Source organism: Lactuca serriola, chromosome 9, assembly GCF_051521515.1.
Source record: "Lactuca serriola cultivar US96UC23 chromosome 9, Lser_US96UC23_V15, whole genome shotgun sequence".
In the NCBI taxonomy this organism is placed as follows: domain Eukaryota; kingdom Viridiplantae; phylum Streptophyta; class Magnoliopsida; order Asterales; family Asteraceae; genus Lactuca; species Lactuca serriola.
This window is the reverse complement of record NC_136416.1, coordinates 193,228,916-193,246,354: the sequence shown is the minus strand read 5'-3', so window position 1 is coordinate 193,246,354 and position 17,439 is coordinate 193,228,916. Positions and strand designations below refer to the sequence as shown.

At 35.1% G+C, this 17,439-nt stretch overlaps 4 protein-coding genes across 4 annotated transcripts; 3 read left to right on the top strand and 1 right to left on the bottom strand.

The window, feature by feature from the left end:
* Positions 1-952: 952 nt before the first annotated feature.
* Positions 953-1,648, top strand: LOC145076415 (uncharacterized). Its single transcript, XM_079022295.1, has one exon. The coding sequence runs from the start codon at positions 953-955 to the stop codon at positions 1,646-1,648; it is 696 nt and encodes a 231-aa protein (XP_078878421.1).
* Positions 1,649-2,144: 496 nt separating this feature from the next.
* On the top strand, positions 2,145-2,714 carry LOC145076414 (uncharacterized). The gene has a single exon (XM_079022294.1). It carries the CDS (start codon positions 2,145-2,147, stop codon positions 2,712-2,714), a length of 570 nt encoding a protein of 189 aa, XP_078878420.1.
* Positions 2,715-2,781: 67 nt separating this feature from the next.
* LOC145076412 (uncharacterized) lies at positions 2,782-3,522 on the top strand. Its single transcript, XM_079022292.1, has 2 exons — positions 2,782-2,982; positions 3,037-3,522. The coding sequence occupies exons 1-2, from the start codon at positions 2,782-2,784 to the stop codon at positions 3,520-3,522; spliced, it is 687 nt and encodes a 228-aa protein (XP_078878418.1).
* Positions 3,523-7,150: 3,628 nt separating this feature from the next.
* Positions 7,151-10,420, bottom strand: LOC145073175 (purple acid phosphatase 2-like). The gene is made up of 8 exons (XM_079019741.1): positions 10,104-10,420; positions 9,365-9,565; positions 9,095-9,206; positions 8,782-9,011; positions 8,294-8,432; positions 7,985-8,205; positions 7,597-7,718; positions 7,151-7,513 (listed from the first exon to the last, which is right to left on the bottom strand). Exons 1-8 carry the CDS (start codon positions 10,281-10,283, stop codon positions 7,318-7,320), a joined length of 1,401 nt encoding a protein of 466 aa, XP_078875867.1. The 5' UTR covers positions 10,284-10,420; the 3' UTR covers positions 7,151-7,317.
* Positions 10,421-17,439: the final 7,019 nt, after the last annotated feature.

Genomic DNA, 17,439 nt, shown 5'->3' with positions numbered 1-17,439 from the left:
GAACTGCACCTTTACATAAATTGTTGGTATTTGGGTTGAAGGAAATGACAACATCACTGCATATAAAAGAAGTATTATTGTTTATGGGAGGTCTAACTATAGTACTAAAATTCAACCTCACTTTGGTTTTTATGATCATTTGTCGTATCATTTATTCTTTCCCAATGGTGAGTCTGGATGGCATCCTAAAATACCAAGATATGGGGTAGCCATGGATGAAATTCATAGTGACAATGAAGAAAATGATGAAGGTTCAGAAGGTACGCCTTTAACATTCTTTTACATATTTAAAACATGTAACAAATATTGCCTTAAATATATGGATATTAAATTTATTTTTTCACATAGATTATGGTATCACGGAATCTACTTCAAAAAAGGCAGAAATACTGTAAGTATGCGGGAGTACTATTGTTACAAGTTCCAGATACGGTCGAATGATAATATGATTTTGATGGGAGGGAGATTTTTCCAGCAATTTGCAGTAGATATCTATATAAAGATTGAGACTACACGTTTGATTTTTGTTGAAAAGAACCAAAACAAAATTAGAGCCGATTTATACCAGGACGTTGTTGATTGCTTTAATGTCGGTGAGGCTCAACCAAGTAAGGTTGGACAAAGAGTCGTGTTACCTGCAAGTTTCATTGGAGGTCCACGTGACATGCGACGAAGATTTCTGGATGCCATGGATTTAGTTCAAGATGATGAGAGGCTTGATATATTTCTTACAATGACGTGCAACCCAAAATGGAAAGAAATCGATGACGAGTTATTGCCTGGATAGTCAGCTCAAGATCGACTGGACCTTGTTGCAAGAGTTTTTCATGCTAAGTTAGAGGATCTCAGGGTACAGTTATTCTAGAGACATATAATCGATGTGGTGGGGTCATATGTGTATGTGATAGAGTTTCAAAAGCATGGATTGCTACATGCACATTTCCTCTTAATAATGACACATGGATATAAGATGAATAATCCAGACGATTATGACAAACTTGTGTGTGCGGAAATTCCTGACCCAATAAGGTTTCCTGAAATGCATGATCTTGTCAAAAGTCACATGATGCACAGTCCTTGTGGTAGCTTACGAGAAAAAAGTCCATGTATGCAAGGTGTGCCAAAAATATGTCGTTTCAGATATCCTAGGCAATTCAATGAAAAGACATCACAAGGAGAGGACTCATATCTATTATATAGAAGGAGAATTAATGGAATTGAGGTGACTGTAAGAAATACAACATTGGATAACAGATGGGTGGCTCCATACAACCCAAAGTTGTTAATGATGTTTAATTGTCATATCAACGTTGAGGTTTGTTCGAGTATAAAGTCTGTGAAGTACCTCTTTAAATATGTTTATAAGGGCCATGACAAACAAGTTATCCGTATTGATAAAGACCAAGAAAATATTGTTATTAATGAGATACGAAAGTTTCAAGACGCACGTTATGTACCCCCTCCTGAGGCATTATGGCGAGTTTTTAGCTTTCCTCTTTCAAAAATCCACCCTTGTGTGATAGCCTTGCAAATACATCTCCCAAATCAACAGTTGGTTAGGTTCAAAGACGGTGACAGAATGGAAGACATTGTTGATACGGAGAAAGGAAAAAAATTCAACATTGACGGCATTTTTCAAGAAGAATAAAGAAGATTCCAATGCGAAAAAATATTTGTATAAGGATTTTCCCAAACATTTTACATGGAATCGGAGCAACCATTGGTGGAGGACCAGAGAACATAAATCAATGATTGGTCGATTTGTTTATGCTAATCCAACTGAAGGAGAGAGATACTACCTACGCCTGCTTGTATGTCATATTACTGGACCTACATGCTTTGAAGATTTATACACAGCCAATGGTGTATTACACCCTACATTTTGAAAAGCAGCTCTAGAAAGAGGTTTAATAGAGACCGATGATAATTTATCACAATGTCTTGTAGAGGCTTCCTTATTTCAATTTCCCAGCGCACTTAGAAGGTTATTTGCGACGATGTTGATTTTTTGTGAACCAGGAAATGTTCGCAAGTTATGGGACGACCAGTGTGATTCTCTTTCTGAAGATTATAGGAAATAATATGGATGGGCCAAACGAGTGCAAAATATGGTCCTCATTGACATTAGAGTCTTCCTAGAATCTATGAGTAAAAAGCTTAGTGATTACGACCTTCCAAATGTCAATGCACACATTGATTTACAATCAAGAAGCTATCGTGAGGTGCAAGAAGAATACTCTATAAATATGGAAAATGAAGACTTACTTGCGCGGGACTCTCTCAATCCAGACCAGAAGTTTGCATATGATGAGATAATGAGGCATGTGGATGAAAATATTTCTGGTGTATTCTTCATATATGGTCCTGGTGGAACTGTAAAGACATTTTTGTACAAAGCTTTGTTGGCCAATATTCGTGCCCGTGGTCTTATTGCACTTGCAACTGCCACGTCAGGTGTTGCGGCTAACAACATGCCAGGAGGGAGAACAACTCATTCACGATTTGGAATTCCCCTTAATCTTGATAATAACTCGATATGCAAGATCACTAAACAAAGCGGGAAGGCTCAACTATTTCGCGAGGAAAAGGTAATCATATGGGATGAAGCAACAATGGCTAAGAGGCAGGCAGTAGAAGTAGTTTATCGGACAATGCAAGACATCACAGACGAGAAAGCTCCCTTTCAGTGGAAAGATAATGGTTATGGGAGGTGAATTTAGACAAGTGTTGTCGGTCGTGAGACGTGGCACTCGAGCACAAATTGTGGACTCTAGCTTACGAATGTCACCTCTATGGGCTTCAGTTAAAAGGCTTCGATTAAATATCAACATGAGAGTGGTAAATGACCCATGGTTTTCTGATTTTTTATTACGAGTCGTTGATGGAAAGAAGGAAACATTGGACGATTCCTTTATTCGTATACCTGATAACATGTCCATTCCATACACTGATAAACCTAATTCAGTGGACGCTCTGATTGATGTAATATTTCCTTCTTTGCAATCCAACGACGCCGATTCAAAATTTATCATTTAGAGGGCGATATTGTCAACTAAAAATGAAAGTGTTGATGAGATTAATAATAATTTGATCGAACGATTTTCTGGCGAGCAAAAAGTTTACTATAGTTTTGATGAAGCGGAAGATGACAAAAATAACTTATATCCGATAGAATATTTGAACTCGCTAAATGTTAGTGGTGTACCCCCTCATTATCTTCGGTTAAACACTGGGTGCCCAGTAATACTTTTGCGAAATATCGATCCTTCAAATGGGTTATGTAATGGCACCAGATTGATATGTCGAGCTTTCCAACAAAATATCATTGATGCAGAGATATCTGTTGGTCAACATGCTGGAAAAAGAGTGTTTTTACCAAGAATTCCTCTATGCCCGTCTGACAATGAGAAGTTCCCATTCAAACTAAAGAGAAAGCAATTTCCAATTCAGCTTAGTTTCTCTATGACAATCAATAAAGCTCAAGGACAAACAATTCCAAATGTAGGTGTTTATCTGCCATAATCGGTATTCTCACATGACCAACTTTATGTGGCGTTGTCCAGAGGAATATCACGTGTCAATACCAAGGTATTAGTAAAGCCGGAAAAAACGTTTGATAATGATGGAATCTACACATCAAACGTTGTGTACAAAGAAGTTTTATGTGATTAACAAGGTACAATCAACAACTTATTATTTTACAATTTCTTCAAATATATATCTTAGATGCTCATGTGATGTTTAATGCAGGGTTTGCAGATGAAGCAACATGATTGCAGATTGGTGTAGTTTATATATTGGACATGTTATAAATGTACAAAACTATATGATTGCAGATTGTTGTTATTTATATTTTGTAAAATCAAGTATGAACTATTAGATGAAATTTCAAATGTAGACTCAACTTCTGTCGTATTGTATGACTATGCACCTAGTAAAAAACTATGCGTTGAAATGAACTATTCGCCACAAAATAGTCTAGCTACCAAATGGCCGCAATGAATAACTCATGTCTAAACGAAACTAATCATCACATTAAAACTATCTTCCGAAAGAAACTCTTTGCCGCCCGGCGCTTAGCGCGGGTAAACGGCTAGTAAGTTAAAGAAAACACTTCATGTCCTAAAACAAGCTCAACGGCCTTGTTATCAATAACTTAAAAGCTTCCTTCTTCGTTGCGGGTTTACAAACTCCATGGCTGGTTCTTCATTCTTTATTTACAACAAAAGTGGAGTTTGTCTATTTTCTTATCTATGTCGATGAAATTGTCATTACCTGAAATGACAACTAGTTCCTAAACTCTTTCATACTCCAACTTGGTCGAAGGGTCGTTGTTTTTCATTGAAGGATCTTGGGGAGTTGCATCAATTTTGGGTATTGAAGTTATTCACACCACTTCTAGTCTTTTTCTCTCTCAACCTCATCACATCAATGATCTCCTAGACACTTTCTCTATGACCAGAGCTAACGTGTTATATGACTTCGTTACTTCTTAAAGACGGATCTAATCCTATTGATACAATCCTTACAAAAAAAATGTTGGAAGTCTCCATTATCTCTCCTAGGTGCGTCATGATGTCTCACTTGAAGTAAACCACATCTCCTAGTTAATGCATTCCCCAACTGAATTATATTGGACTTCACTCAATGACTCAAATGTGTTATATGTTATATAATGAGTATAATCCATAATGGTCTTTTTCTTTATAAAGTTGCTACATTTAGAATAAATGCATTTACTGACTCATACTATTTGTGAGGAAATCGCTATAATGGCCCTTCTACCACTACATATATTATCAATTTGAGTTCTAATCCCATTTCTTGGAAGTCTTCACTCTCCGTCGCTACTGCAAACACCTTTAGCAGCAACACACAAGTATTAGTGGCAACAACTGAATTACTCAGGGGAAAATGTACACATTGACACTCGTCGCTGCTATTTCCTTTTTGCGATGATCAATTGATTTCCAACCATTAGATCGACGACATTAATCAACGGTTGGAGTTCATCCAAAAACACTCACAATGATCGTGGTTACCAGGTGTTACTAACACCTGGACACCTTTAGCAGCGAGACTCGAAAGGGTCGTCTCTATTGTCTGCGTCGCCACTAAAGGTGTCGCAGGTAATGAATGTATTTCTTATAGTGTAAAAATCGAAGCTAAATACAAAATACTAGTTCGACTAAACCTTTTGATGTATAATTAGGAAAATATAAAGTAAAGTCTGATTAAGAAAAATAGGAACACAAACTTAGTTCGTGATGTAACCGTGAAAATTAAAAGAATATGATGAGATAACATGGAAAACGGCACTTCGCAAAACAATTTTATCTTCGTGGATCGCGCATTTTAACATGGCGGTTCACAATTTGGTAAAATTTGAGTGAAGAAGTGAACACTTAGTTGTTAGTGATGCTATTTTGTTGAAAAACTCGAACACCTTATTCTAATATTGAAGCCGTATGACTATTCTAATGAGCTCACGTTATTTTATTTATAAAGTGGGACTATCAATTGAGATCACGAATGCTTTAATCTTGTGTGCATGTATATTTTGTAATATGAGTTGAAACAATTATTGAGATCACGGATTCTTTAATCTTGTGTGCAATGAATATTTTGTAATATGAGTTGAAACAATTATTGAGATCACGGACTCTTTAATCTTGTGTGCAATGAATACTTTGTAGTATGAGTTGAAAATATGGTAATCTTGATATATTAGCCTTGATATTTTGTTATATGAGTTAAAAATGTGGTTATCTTGATATATTAGCCTCTCAATAGAACATTCTTTTTAAACCATTCTATATTCTATTAAGCTATGTCTTGTGGATGCTCTAATTAGAACATTATCCTTGTAATGTCCATGGTGACAATAAATAATAAAACAAATAAGTAAATCCACATCCAGATCTTCAGAAGTGTTTTACAATACAACAAACCAACTTGCTTAATATTAGAGTCAAGTCAAGTTTCTTGAAACTTTGAAGTCATGTGCTCTTCCAAAACAATACCCACACCCTTCTCTACTACAAATAATCAACCTTCAATCTTCTTTTTTCACATCAAACTCTTCTCAAAAAACCCACAAAATTTAATCAATCTCATCAAAGAAATTGAGAAATTCAACAATGACAGTCATATTCGTTGTTTTTGTGTCATTTGGCTGTGTTTTCTTCTTAGCACTCCCCTTATTTGCTTTATGTTACATCCTAAAAAAGTCTAAATGCAACAAGATGGCTGAAAAAAGTGAAATGGTGCATATCGATGAGCATTTGAAGGTGAATGAGAATATTTTGCAAGGTCCAAATGGCACGAAGTTAGTTGCAATTACAATTGATGATGATTTACATGTTGATGAAGAAGAAGAATGCAGGAAGAATGAGAAACTTGGAAAAGAGCTTCATTAAACATGTTGTGATGGAATTCATGCTCAGAGTACAACGTTGAAGCTTGAAATTTGAATTTGATGGTGTAAATACTAAATAAAGCTTGTGGAATTTAATTTATTATATATGTGTGACTGTTTCTCTTTTATTAGTAATAAAACATTACATTTAAATAAGAATTGAAAAATATATATTATGGATAATATAGTCATTTCAAGTTTGATGGGAATCAAATCCACACACTACTCAAAAGACAAAATTTACGACTTTTAGACTATCCTCACAAAAGCCAAAGAAAACAACAAACCTCTAGCACTAATTTTGTAATTTTCTGTAAAATTAACCGACATAATTATCACTTTGACAATATTGTATCTCAAAAAATTTAAAATGGCTCGAAATTAAATCAATGTTAGTAAACGTTTTCATAGAATAAAAAAATAACCTACTTTTCTCTCTAAAAAGAAGTCTTCTATTATCAAAAGTTTATTAAAACTAAACTCTATACTTTCAACAAAAGCAACGAAATATTGACATAAAACATAAAACCCAAAATTCCTAAACTTTTTTGTTTAAAATAAAAGTTTTAAATTCATACTTTCGAACGGACCTTTTTCTTTAATTAATTTTTTTTAAATGATAAAGTATAAGTTTGTAAAAGCTAGTTGTCAAATATAGATATTAGAGTATACATTTCTTAAAGTAAACAACGAAAACTTTTTAGTCCACATACCACAATTGCTCAAATAAAATGAAACTTGAAAACCTAATCAACGTTTTCATTAATTTTTTTTTCACATATATAAAAAAAGAACACAATCTAAATTACCAACAAAAAGAAAAAAAAATCTAAATCTCACCTACGAATGCATAATAAATAGAGTTTTGTTTTTGCATCAACAAAAAATCTTTTTAGCATTTAAGCACCAGTTATCGATTCATCTTTCGCATTCCAATATCTGTTGAAAAACCACATCGTATCAGCCGTCACTGAATATCCATCTTGATTCCTATGCCACGCGTAGTATGCATGCGTTCGGTTCTTAATGTCAAAAGTAGCATGCCCAAAACTAGCTTCCCTAAATGCTGAATAATCTGGTTGTGGCTCAGTCATGCTACACACCACCATAAAATAAAATCACAATTTTGTATAAAAGTGTCCAATATGTATTATATAAATTAAAAAAAAAAACATTACTTAGTTGCTAAACCCTCGAGGTTTCCTCCATCTCCAATGGTTATGTACACGGGAGCGGATTGGTCTTTTATAGGTTTGCAGATACCATTGACAATGTTGTAAGCAACGTTCGATATTCGTTCCTACACAAATGCAAAAACAAATGTTATTATATATATAGCAATGTCATCTAGAGCAACATATTGTCATTGATTTTTTTTATTATAACACCCTACTTTTTTTTCGTGTTACATTAACATTGTACTTCAAAAAATCTACCGAATTAAAACATAACGTCTTGTTAATAATTGGGTAGATTTTTCAAAGTAGAATTTTTTAATAAGTACAATGTTGTAATACAGAGAAATGAAAGTATGATGCTATAATACAGATATAAAAGATGACTTACCGAGCGTTCATAGGCATGAACATGGCCCGCAAACACAACATCAACTTTATATTTAATAAACCATGGTTCATACATAACCCTCATGGTTTCACCTTCCATGTAGTGATAATTGTAGCTATTATACCATGGAGAGTGCATTACAACAATCAACCATGGAGTCTCGGTTCGGTTGACTTTTGGTAGTTCTTTTTCGAGCCATTTGTATTGAGGGGTGTATTTACCTAACAAAATATGTTGGATTTCAAATATATTGCATTTTTATGATTTAATATAATTGAAGAAAGTAAATATGGAATTTTGGGGTGTTACCATATGCGGAATATGAAGCCAAAATAATGATGTAAGATGAAGCTCTCTTGATGGAGTACCAAAAAGGAGCGGTGCTTTGTGATGATTTATAAGGGACAGGATACCGGTGAGTGTAAGGCTTGAAAGGTTCATCCTCTCCCTACAAAATATTCATCAAACATGGAATTGAGATTTTAAGAAGGTCAACAATGTCAACTTTGACTTTTTGAGTCAAATGAGTTTGTCTTTTGTACAATTTTGGAAACAATTGACAAATAAGTGCAATGTATTAATTTTGTTTGGAATTTGGGATAATATCAAATCTAAATTTTGAATTTTGAAAATCTTTTAATGACCTTAGAAGTCAAAATGAGATGAGAAAGAAGGTAGTGGATAACATTACAACAAACTAGTTAATTTTTTTTTAAAATTTCAAATGCACAATTTAATCAACATCAATTTCATAAATTAATAACGCAATCTTTCACATAAAGGGGAAAAAAACTTACGATTTCAGGAACAAAATCGATTTCATGATTTCCGGCAGTCCAAATCCACGGTTGATACGCCGTACTTCTCTCCGTAAACCTTCCCCACGAATCCCATCTCCGGTTATCGTGATTCGGATAGTTATCAGCGTAGGAAAGGTCTCCGACAAACAACACAGTTTCACCTTTCGTTGGATTCATCTCATAATGCGTAAGTGTAATGTTCGAATCATAACTCTGCCCCAAATCCCCTGCAAATTATAACACAAAAACATGAATCAAATTCCATCTTTTTCAAGGTTCATCGTAGAAAATCTGTAAAGAAACACAATACCAATTAGGCCGAAAGTGTAAGGAACATCGGGTCCAACTTCGGGTGGAGTGGTGAACCAGAAAGTCCGTTTTGTGTGGTCAAGCCCAATAGAATAGAAGTATTTCGTATCATGCTGCCAATTGCCACATTCATCCGAAAACAGTTAGTCAAATTTTGACTGGATTTCAAAGTTTTTACTATTATATTTTCAGTCTTTTATTATAATGTTTTTTTTGTGATATTTGCCATAAAAATTATTATAAAAGTTAAGAATTTTGTTGAAAAAATTACCCTCAAATGAGTGAGATTGCAATGATGGATGAAACCCGAAGTGTAATTGAAGAATGAATATTTAGTAAGCATGCCTTCGGCTTTTCTCTTTTTTTTGCTGTTTTGAGGCCAATAGATAACAGTATTTGAACCGGGTTCATCCATTGTCACCCATGTTAGAAGCATGGCTTTTCCAACATGATCGCCTTGTGTTATATGAACCTAAAAAGACAAAAAAAAACTATATTAAAAAAAAAAAAAAGTAAGAAAAAGACAATTATAAAGATAGTTTTGTTTTTTTTTTTTTTTAAATGGTATATAAAGGGTTTTTGTTCAACCGGTTCACAAGATTCTTGCCGGCCGAGTTGGCTCCTAATTTTTCAAACCCAAAATTAATAGAAACCACAAAAGAACAAAACCCATCAATGAAAACTGCATGTGGATTAATAAAAGTCCAAAACCCATCAAGACTTATCTCAAAAATTTAAAATAAAAGAAAATTTGCAGAAAGGGTTATCAAGATGTATCGCAAAATCTGAGAAAATTACAAATGGATTCCTTAAATCAATACAAAATAACAAAGAAATATTGTTTTTACAAAATGGGTTTTGAAAATTGATAAAAACCCATCGATATTAATCACAAAGATCTTTTAGAAAAATAAAGAAAAAAAGAAAACCAGATTCTGAAACGGTGAAACCTAGGAACATGGCAAATGAGAAAGAAGAAGAAGAAAGAAAATATGATATAAAAACCAGACCTGTTGAGGCGCATTATAGCCAGGTGGCGTGATGAAGACATCAGCATCGAGGGGCATATCAATGGTTTTTTCAACTTTTCTTACGAAACTGCTGGTTGATCCACCATCAACACACAGAGTAGATGCGAACACCAAAACACCAAGAACATAAGCAAAAACAGAGCACGAGTAGACACCCATTTTACCCTACGCACCACACTCTTTCTTTAGAGAGTAACCAAGATATATATATTTATAGAGTGAGAATTAGAAAACGAATAGGAATATGCAAACAAGATATTCCATAATTTGTCAACGGGTTCTAGATTGCAACTAAAACCCCCGATTTTTTCTATTAACCCGGGATCTCGATAGGTACTAACTAGCTAACTTTAAGGAGGATCAGACACTTAAATCTAGACAGTGTATAATCTTGAAACACGTTTAAAAGAAAATCAATTTAAGTTATACAACTTTGATCCATGAGTTTAGTACATTTTTTAATTTTGGTTCCTAAAGAATCATGTTGCAATTTTGGTCTTTCTTTTGAAGTTTTTAATGATTTTGTCCATACTCCATTTTATATGGCTATATTACATATTATATATATATATATATATATATATATATATATATATATATATATATATATATATATATATATATATATATATATATATAATTGATTTATTGATAGTTTGGTATTTATACATTTATTTATATATTATTTTAATACATTTGAGCTATATTCTGGTGAAATGCAAAAATATTTGGTACTTATAATGTTTGAATTCTATTTTGCAGCCAAAAATGACATTCTTAAGGAAAAAAGATTGAAATTGAAAAAAAAAAAAGAAAAAAAAAAAGAAGCTAGATACTTGTAAGGGCTAGAGCTGAAATTAGGAGAAGAATGAAGAAGAAATCAAGAAAATGGAAACTCCCATGACTTGGACATTTGATTCCCATGGCCTGGCATAAAGAATCTTCTCGATCCCTACATTAAACCCTTCTCACGACATGACCATCTATTGGTCACGATGTAACCACGTGTCAACAAAAGAATCATCTACAGACTTGCACAACTTCCTTAGCGCATACGAGATTACTACGTTTCTCACGACGTGAAACTCTTATTGTCACGCCGCAAGAGCTGAATTTTGGAAAGTATAAATATCAATTTTTTAATTGAAATCAGAAGAGTGAGAGCAAATAGCTACGATTGAAAAGCGAAAAAAAAAATACATTCTAATTACCCTTGGAAGGCAGAAGAAGATTATAGATTGAGAGATTAAGAGATTGAAGCAAGATTTCCACATAAATCATTCGGTTTACTAGTTTTTACCATGTCTTATCTAGTTAAATCAGATTTTGTGTGTTTTTCTTTTGTAATCATGAGCTAAAACCATATATTTTCGTTTAGTGATGATGAACCCTAATATTATGTGTTAGTTTCTATTTTCATAGACTTATTGAAGTTGGTTTAGCTTGTGTTTGATAGATCAATACCTATTATGTTAAAAATTTTAATCTTTGTTGCTTAGATTTCAAGTTTAGTGTGGTCAGATAATCACTTTGATTGCATGAACTTGTTTACCTAGTTGTTTATGAATCCTAAATTGCTAGAGCTGGCGATTGACTAAATCCTAGATTAAGTAATAAATACGAAAATCTTCAGAAAAGTCCCAATATTTATGGAAAAGTTACACTTAAGTCCTAATATTTTTTTTTTTTTTTGAAAGAAAAAGTTCTGAAAACCGGCAAAATTTTGCAGTTTGACCATTTTTGACCGGTTGAAACTGGTACCAAATTAATTTGGAACTATTTCGTAAACTAACCAAAAATATTATGACTTTTCTGTAAATAAAAAATAATATGGCTTTTCTGTAAACAAAAATATTAGGACTTTTCTACAAACATTATTATTATTATTATTATTATTATTATTATTATTATTATTATTATTATTATTATTAAAAATATAAATAAGAATACTATTTTTTTGAACTTGTTATTATTAATATTGTTACTAATACATATAAATGCATTTAAATGAAAAAAATAATATTAACGACATTGTTTAAGGGTGGAGGTGGAGGAGATGGTAATGCTTTTAGCATTAAAATCCTAAATGTCTCCTTGTATATTTTTACTTTGCATATGGTCATTTCACATTTGTTATTATTGTTTTCAATTCAGAATATTAATACTTAACAATTTAAAAGAAGTTGCATATTTGTAAAATTGTTTATAAATAGTTTAAGGTAAAAAGGGTTTCTCACTTTGTATATAAAATTGTTTAAGGTTGAGCACCAAAGACCTCACGGCAAGGTCCAGCCATTGGACATCCCGCTGTGGAAATAGGAAGATATTACGATGAATTTTATCACGAAGCTTCCTAGGACCGCGCGAGGCTTAGATTCGATTTGGGTCATCGTCGATCGATTGACCAAGAGCGCCCATTTTATTCCGATTCAGGAGAGTATTTCGGCCAAAAGGTTGGCTGATATCTATATCAGGGAGGTGGTGGCGAGGCACGGGGTGCCAGTTTAGGTGATTTCAAACAGAGATGTGCGGTTCACTTCTAGGTTTTGGAAGAAGTTTCATGACGAGCTAGGTACTCGTATGCATTTTAGCACCGTCTTTCACCCGCAGACAGATGGGCAGAGTGAGCGGACCATCCAGACCTTGGAGGACATGCTGCGGGCGTGTGTTCTAGACTTCAGAGGTAGTTGGGATACTTACCTTCCATTGGCAGAGTTCTCCTATAACAATAGTTATCATGCAAGCATCGACTGTCCTCCTTTGGAGATGTTGTATGGGAGGAAGTGCAGGACCCCGATATGCTAGGGAGAGGTTGGGCAGAGGGTCATGGGGAGTACCGAAGTGGTACTCAAGACTACGAAGAGGATCCAACAGGTCCGGAGCAGGCTTCAGACGGCTCAGAGTCGGTAGAAAAGTTATGCTGACAAGCGTCGGTCGGACCTGGAGTTCCAGGTCGGGGACATGGTGCTCCTGAAGGTGTCGCCTTGGAAGGGCATCATTCAATTCAGGAAGTGGGGCAAGCTGGGCCCCAGGTATATCGGACCCTTCAGGGTTATAGCCCGGGTGGGCAAAGTGGCGTATAGGCTGGACCTGCCAGCAGAATTCAGTCAGATTCATAGCACTTTTCACGTCTCCCAGTTACGGAAATGTTTGGTGGATGATTCGGCAGTGGTACCTTTAGAGGATATTCAGGTCGATGACAGCCTGAATTACATCGAGCGACCTGTAGCGATCCTCGACCGGAAGTCGAAGGATCTGAGGAACAAGAGGGTCGAGCTGGTGAAGGTGCAATGGAAGCACCGGAAGGGCTCGGAATGGACTTGGGAGCCGGTGGATGAGATGATGGAGCATTACCCATAGCTTTTCCAGGAACGAGCAGCAGACTTCGAGGACGAAGTCTAAAATAAGTGGGGGAGATTTTTAGCATATGGTTCCTGGTATGTATTTTATTTAAGTATTTTGCATTTTTTGGACTGTGACTCGGCGAGTTGAAGGCCCAATTCGTCGAGTAGAAGCGGATTGGATACGAGATTTAAATGACGGACTCGTCGAGTCGGCTTCCAGACTCGACAAGTAGACTCTGACTAGACAAAACCCTAATCTAAGGGTTTGCACCCTATTTAAGCATCTCATTCGGCCATCCTTCGTCCCTATTGCTTCTAGAAACCCCCCATAGCAAACCCTAACTGTGTGTGTGAAGATCTAAAGGCATTTGTGATGATTTTTGGTGATTTTGATCACAAGAAAAAAGGAAGGGGCTAGAGGGATCAAGAGAAGACCAAGGAAGTTCAAGTTTGTGCATCATTTGCAGTTCGCAGAAGGTATAAAGTCGATACCTTGCTTGTTCATTTGCTAGATCCCTTTTTGGGGAGATTTAGGGCTTTTATAAGCCATTCTTGGCGACCAACCATGATTGCAAGCATGGTTGGGGGTTGAGGCTTTAGATCTAGGTCCATGAAGGAGTTACAAGGCAGAAAAGGGCTGCTTTTGCACCCATGGAAGCCCCCATGCAACTTAAGAGTCTCTTTTAGAGACTTTTAGGCTCGAAGTCCCATGCATGCACGTAAAGTTCGTAAGTTTACATGCTAGATCGAGTTTAGGGACCTAGATCTATCATTTGGACAAGAGTTATACACCAAAAATCGAAGAAATAGACTTGGACAGTATCGACTCGGCCAGTCGTTCTTAGGACTCAGCGAGTCTGAGGTTAGACTCCCCTTTTCTGTTATGGGTCAAAGAGACCCAATTGAGTGTTGGAAAGGTTTTAGAGGGTCCAGGGGAGTGACCCAACGTATTGGGCTAAGCCATAGTCCTGGAGTTCATAGGACTCGGCGAGTGCATGAGCCGACTCGGCGAGTCCAAGGCAATTTCCCAACATTTGAAGATGAACTCGACGAGTTGTTCTTACAACTCGGCGAGTCTAGGACAGGACTGGTTCATAGGATAAGGATAAACTCGACGAGTTGTTCATACAACTCGGTGAGTCGGATGAAGGATCCTTCGGTGATTTATATAGAAGGAGAAATCGTCGAGTCATTGCTAAACTCGACGAGTAAAGACGTGGATGAGGACAGTTAAAGGGATAGGGACTCAACGAGTTGGCGGCCCAACTCGGCGAGTCTGGTCAACTGGAAGTTGACTTTGACTTTGACTTGGACTTGGTTAGGGGTAAAATGGTCATTTTACCCTAAGAATAGATATCAAACTCTGATTAAATGTTTTGTGGGGATTATAGCCAGAGGATTTCCGGAGCAGCAGAAGACAGAGATTTCCCGCGCAGATTATCAGCAGCTACTCGTTCGAGGTGAGTTACCTTCCAGTAGGGGTGGGTCTAAGGCCACAATGACGGCCCACCGACAAGGGTATTTGGTAGATAATTATCTTTGTGATAATTATCTTGGTATGGTGATATACTTTGGTCATGAGATATGCATGTGTGATACGTTATGTGTGTTAATGGTAGTGGTAGGGATTAGTTTTTCCCTGACATCGGTCTTTAGGATTGAGGGGTAGGTCAGTACCCAGCTATGCCTGACTGTATGATTATATCTTATTATTGTATGATAGTGGTAGGGGTGAAATAGTCCCCAGTTACCGGTTGAAAGATACCGATGACAGTTACCGGTTGAAAGATACCAATGATATTATATGGTATGTGGTATGATGGGGAAACTCACTAAGCTTTGTGCTTACAGTTTCAGTTTTGGTTTTAGGTACCTCTTCGTCTAAGGGGAAAGAGTCAGCGGTGTAGCAGTGTATCACACATTCACACATGATTACCGCAAATGAGCTTCTGGGATTGTACTCTGATTTCCATCACTTATGATGTTATGATTTTGAGACACGGCATTGTGGTTTAAACCTGATGTAATATTGACAATGTTTTGGTAACATATTTTATGATTTACTTAATTTAAAAATGAAATTTTTGGCCTCAATTTTTGGGATGTTACAACTTATGAATATTGTGGCAACACAATTTGCTATGTCTAATCTCCTTACACAATCTACAATCAAATTCATGACAACCTTAATTCACTACTTACTTCCAAAAGTATGAGCAACTGTGGAATTTCGAATAATCAAATCATTCAGGAAGTAAAACATGCAAAGTGAAACACAATAATAAACTGATTAGCTATGGTTTCAAAACTATTGAATATAAATAATCTCTATTATTTAATCACCATGATAATACAACTTTATTCATTGTATAATTTTTCGAGTAATCAACTAACCACTTGAATTAAACATAAGTCATGTCATGTTATGAACATGCATACTATGCCTCTATGGTCCTTCCTGTGTGAACAGATCAAGTAGATATCAATGATGCTCATTTCACATTTCCAAATTCTTATCACTATCCAAGATGTGATGGAATTCCAACTTAAAATGTATTAATCTCCTATGATATCAATATTCCAAAGTCTCAAAGATTGAGTCTTTGATATTACTGAATATTCCATTGGAACTTTGTTACTAGAAACAATTTCATTGTAATGAAGGTTTTAATTCAAGGTACACTCATTGATACAACTATACCCTTAAAATAGTATTGACGAGAGGAGGCATAGATATATGCTCAATGTGTCTAGATCCATGTTATTTCAATAGGTGATCATCTACAGTTTTAGGGTACTTTGTGTGACATCTTTAAAATGGGCTTAGAAGTTTTTTTTTTCTTTTTAAAACTTTTGAGAAAATAAAATATAATATAAATAATTAAAATTTAAAAAATAATATATGAAAAATATGATGATATAAATAAACTAGAAGTATAATAGACTCAAATTGAGAAAGTTAAGATGTAGGGGCCAAAGTTTTTAATTCATAAAAGTTGAGATTTGACTATTGTTGAACAAATAAGACTTGAATGTCACGAGAATGGCTTAGTTATGTAAATATTAAGGGAAAATGACTTACAAGCCTAACTAAGTTTTCAAACTGATCAAAAAACCTCAACCATGGTATTTTCGCAACACCTGCTAAAATATAAGATTTTTCCATGTAATCATGTATTTTGTCCAACTTTAAATATTCATAACTCTTTTACACGAGCTCTATTAGAAATGGTTTTTGTTCATTATGTTCTTTGTAACAAGGGCTATCAATACACATAAAAAACGGCCCAACTTTGAATCTTCATAATCTTTGCATACGAATTCCATTTGACATACTTTTTTCGTTGTCTCATCTGTAATAGGGGCTTCAAAGTATGATAATTGATGTTTTTTGATTTTTTTTTTCAAACATCACATTTTTTTCATATGGATATCAGGATGCCGTACTTCTTCTATGTATTGTTGAAATAAGGGCATAAAAAGTAAAATTAGCATAATATTAAGCTTTAAACTTGATTCAATAAAATTATTCAGTTACAATGGGAGTAAAACGACCGGTACATCGTTTGGTAATTCTCATTGATAAGGCAACTGGGGATTCACCGTATAAGTTCGGCATACAACTAGATACACTGCAGAAGTCAAAATTAACCTGTTAGTAAATGTTAGGCATGTAAAACGATCTTAGTTGCTATCGCATGTCCAAATGGTAATTCGATAAAATCATTGTTTCTCCATATTTAGGATTTATGATTCAAACAATCCCAAACTCAAATACGTCAAAGGAGATGATGATTCAAGTTGAAAATATGGAGTATACTTCAAAATGAGAAGAAAGTCAAATTATAAACATATAGTGACTAGAAAGTTAGGATTTGGTGAAACTACCAAACCCTAGATTGAGATTTAAGCTGGAAGAGACAAAGTTATACCTCAAATCAATAGGGAACGATTTCTAGCTTCACTAACCT

Bases quoted from the DNA above. Each gene is read 5' to 3' on its own strand.
- LOC145073175 (XM_079019741.1), bottom strand. From the start codon at position 10,283: ATGGGTGTCTACTCGTGCTCTGTTTTTGCTTATGTTCTTGGTGTTTTG. The intron at 8,206-8,293 runs GTAACACCCCAA...ATATTTTGTTAG, and splicing joins GGCTTCATATTCCGCATATG to GTAAATACACCCCTCAATAC. The intron at 7,719-7,984 runs GTAAGTCATCTT...GCATTTGTGTAG, and splicing joins TTCATGCCTATGAACGCTCG to GAACGAATATCGAACGTTGC.
- LOC145076412 (XM_079022292.1), top strand. From the start codon at position 2,782: ATGTCACCTCTATGGGCTTCAGTTAAAAGGCTTCGATTAAATATCAAC. The intron at 2,983-3,036 runs GTAATATTTCCT...TTTATCATTTAG, and splicing joins CAGTGGACGCTCTGATTGAT to AGGGCGATATTGTCAACTAA.
- LOC145076415 (XM_079022295.1), top strand. From the start codon at position 953: ATGACACATGGATATAAGATGAATAATCCAGACGATTATGACAAACTT.
- LOC145076414 (XM_079022294.1), top strand. From the start codon at position 2,145: ATGAGTAAAAAGCTTAGTGATTACGACCTTCCAAATGTCAATGCACAC.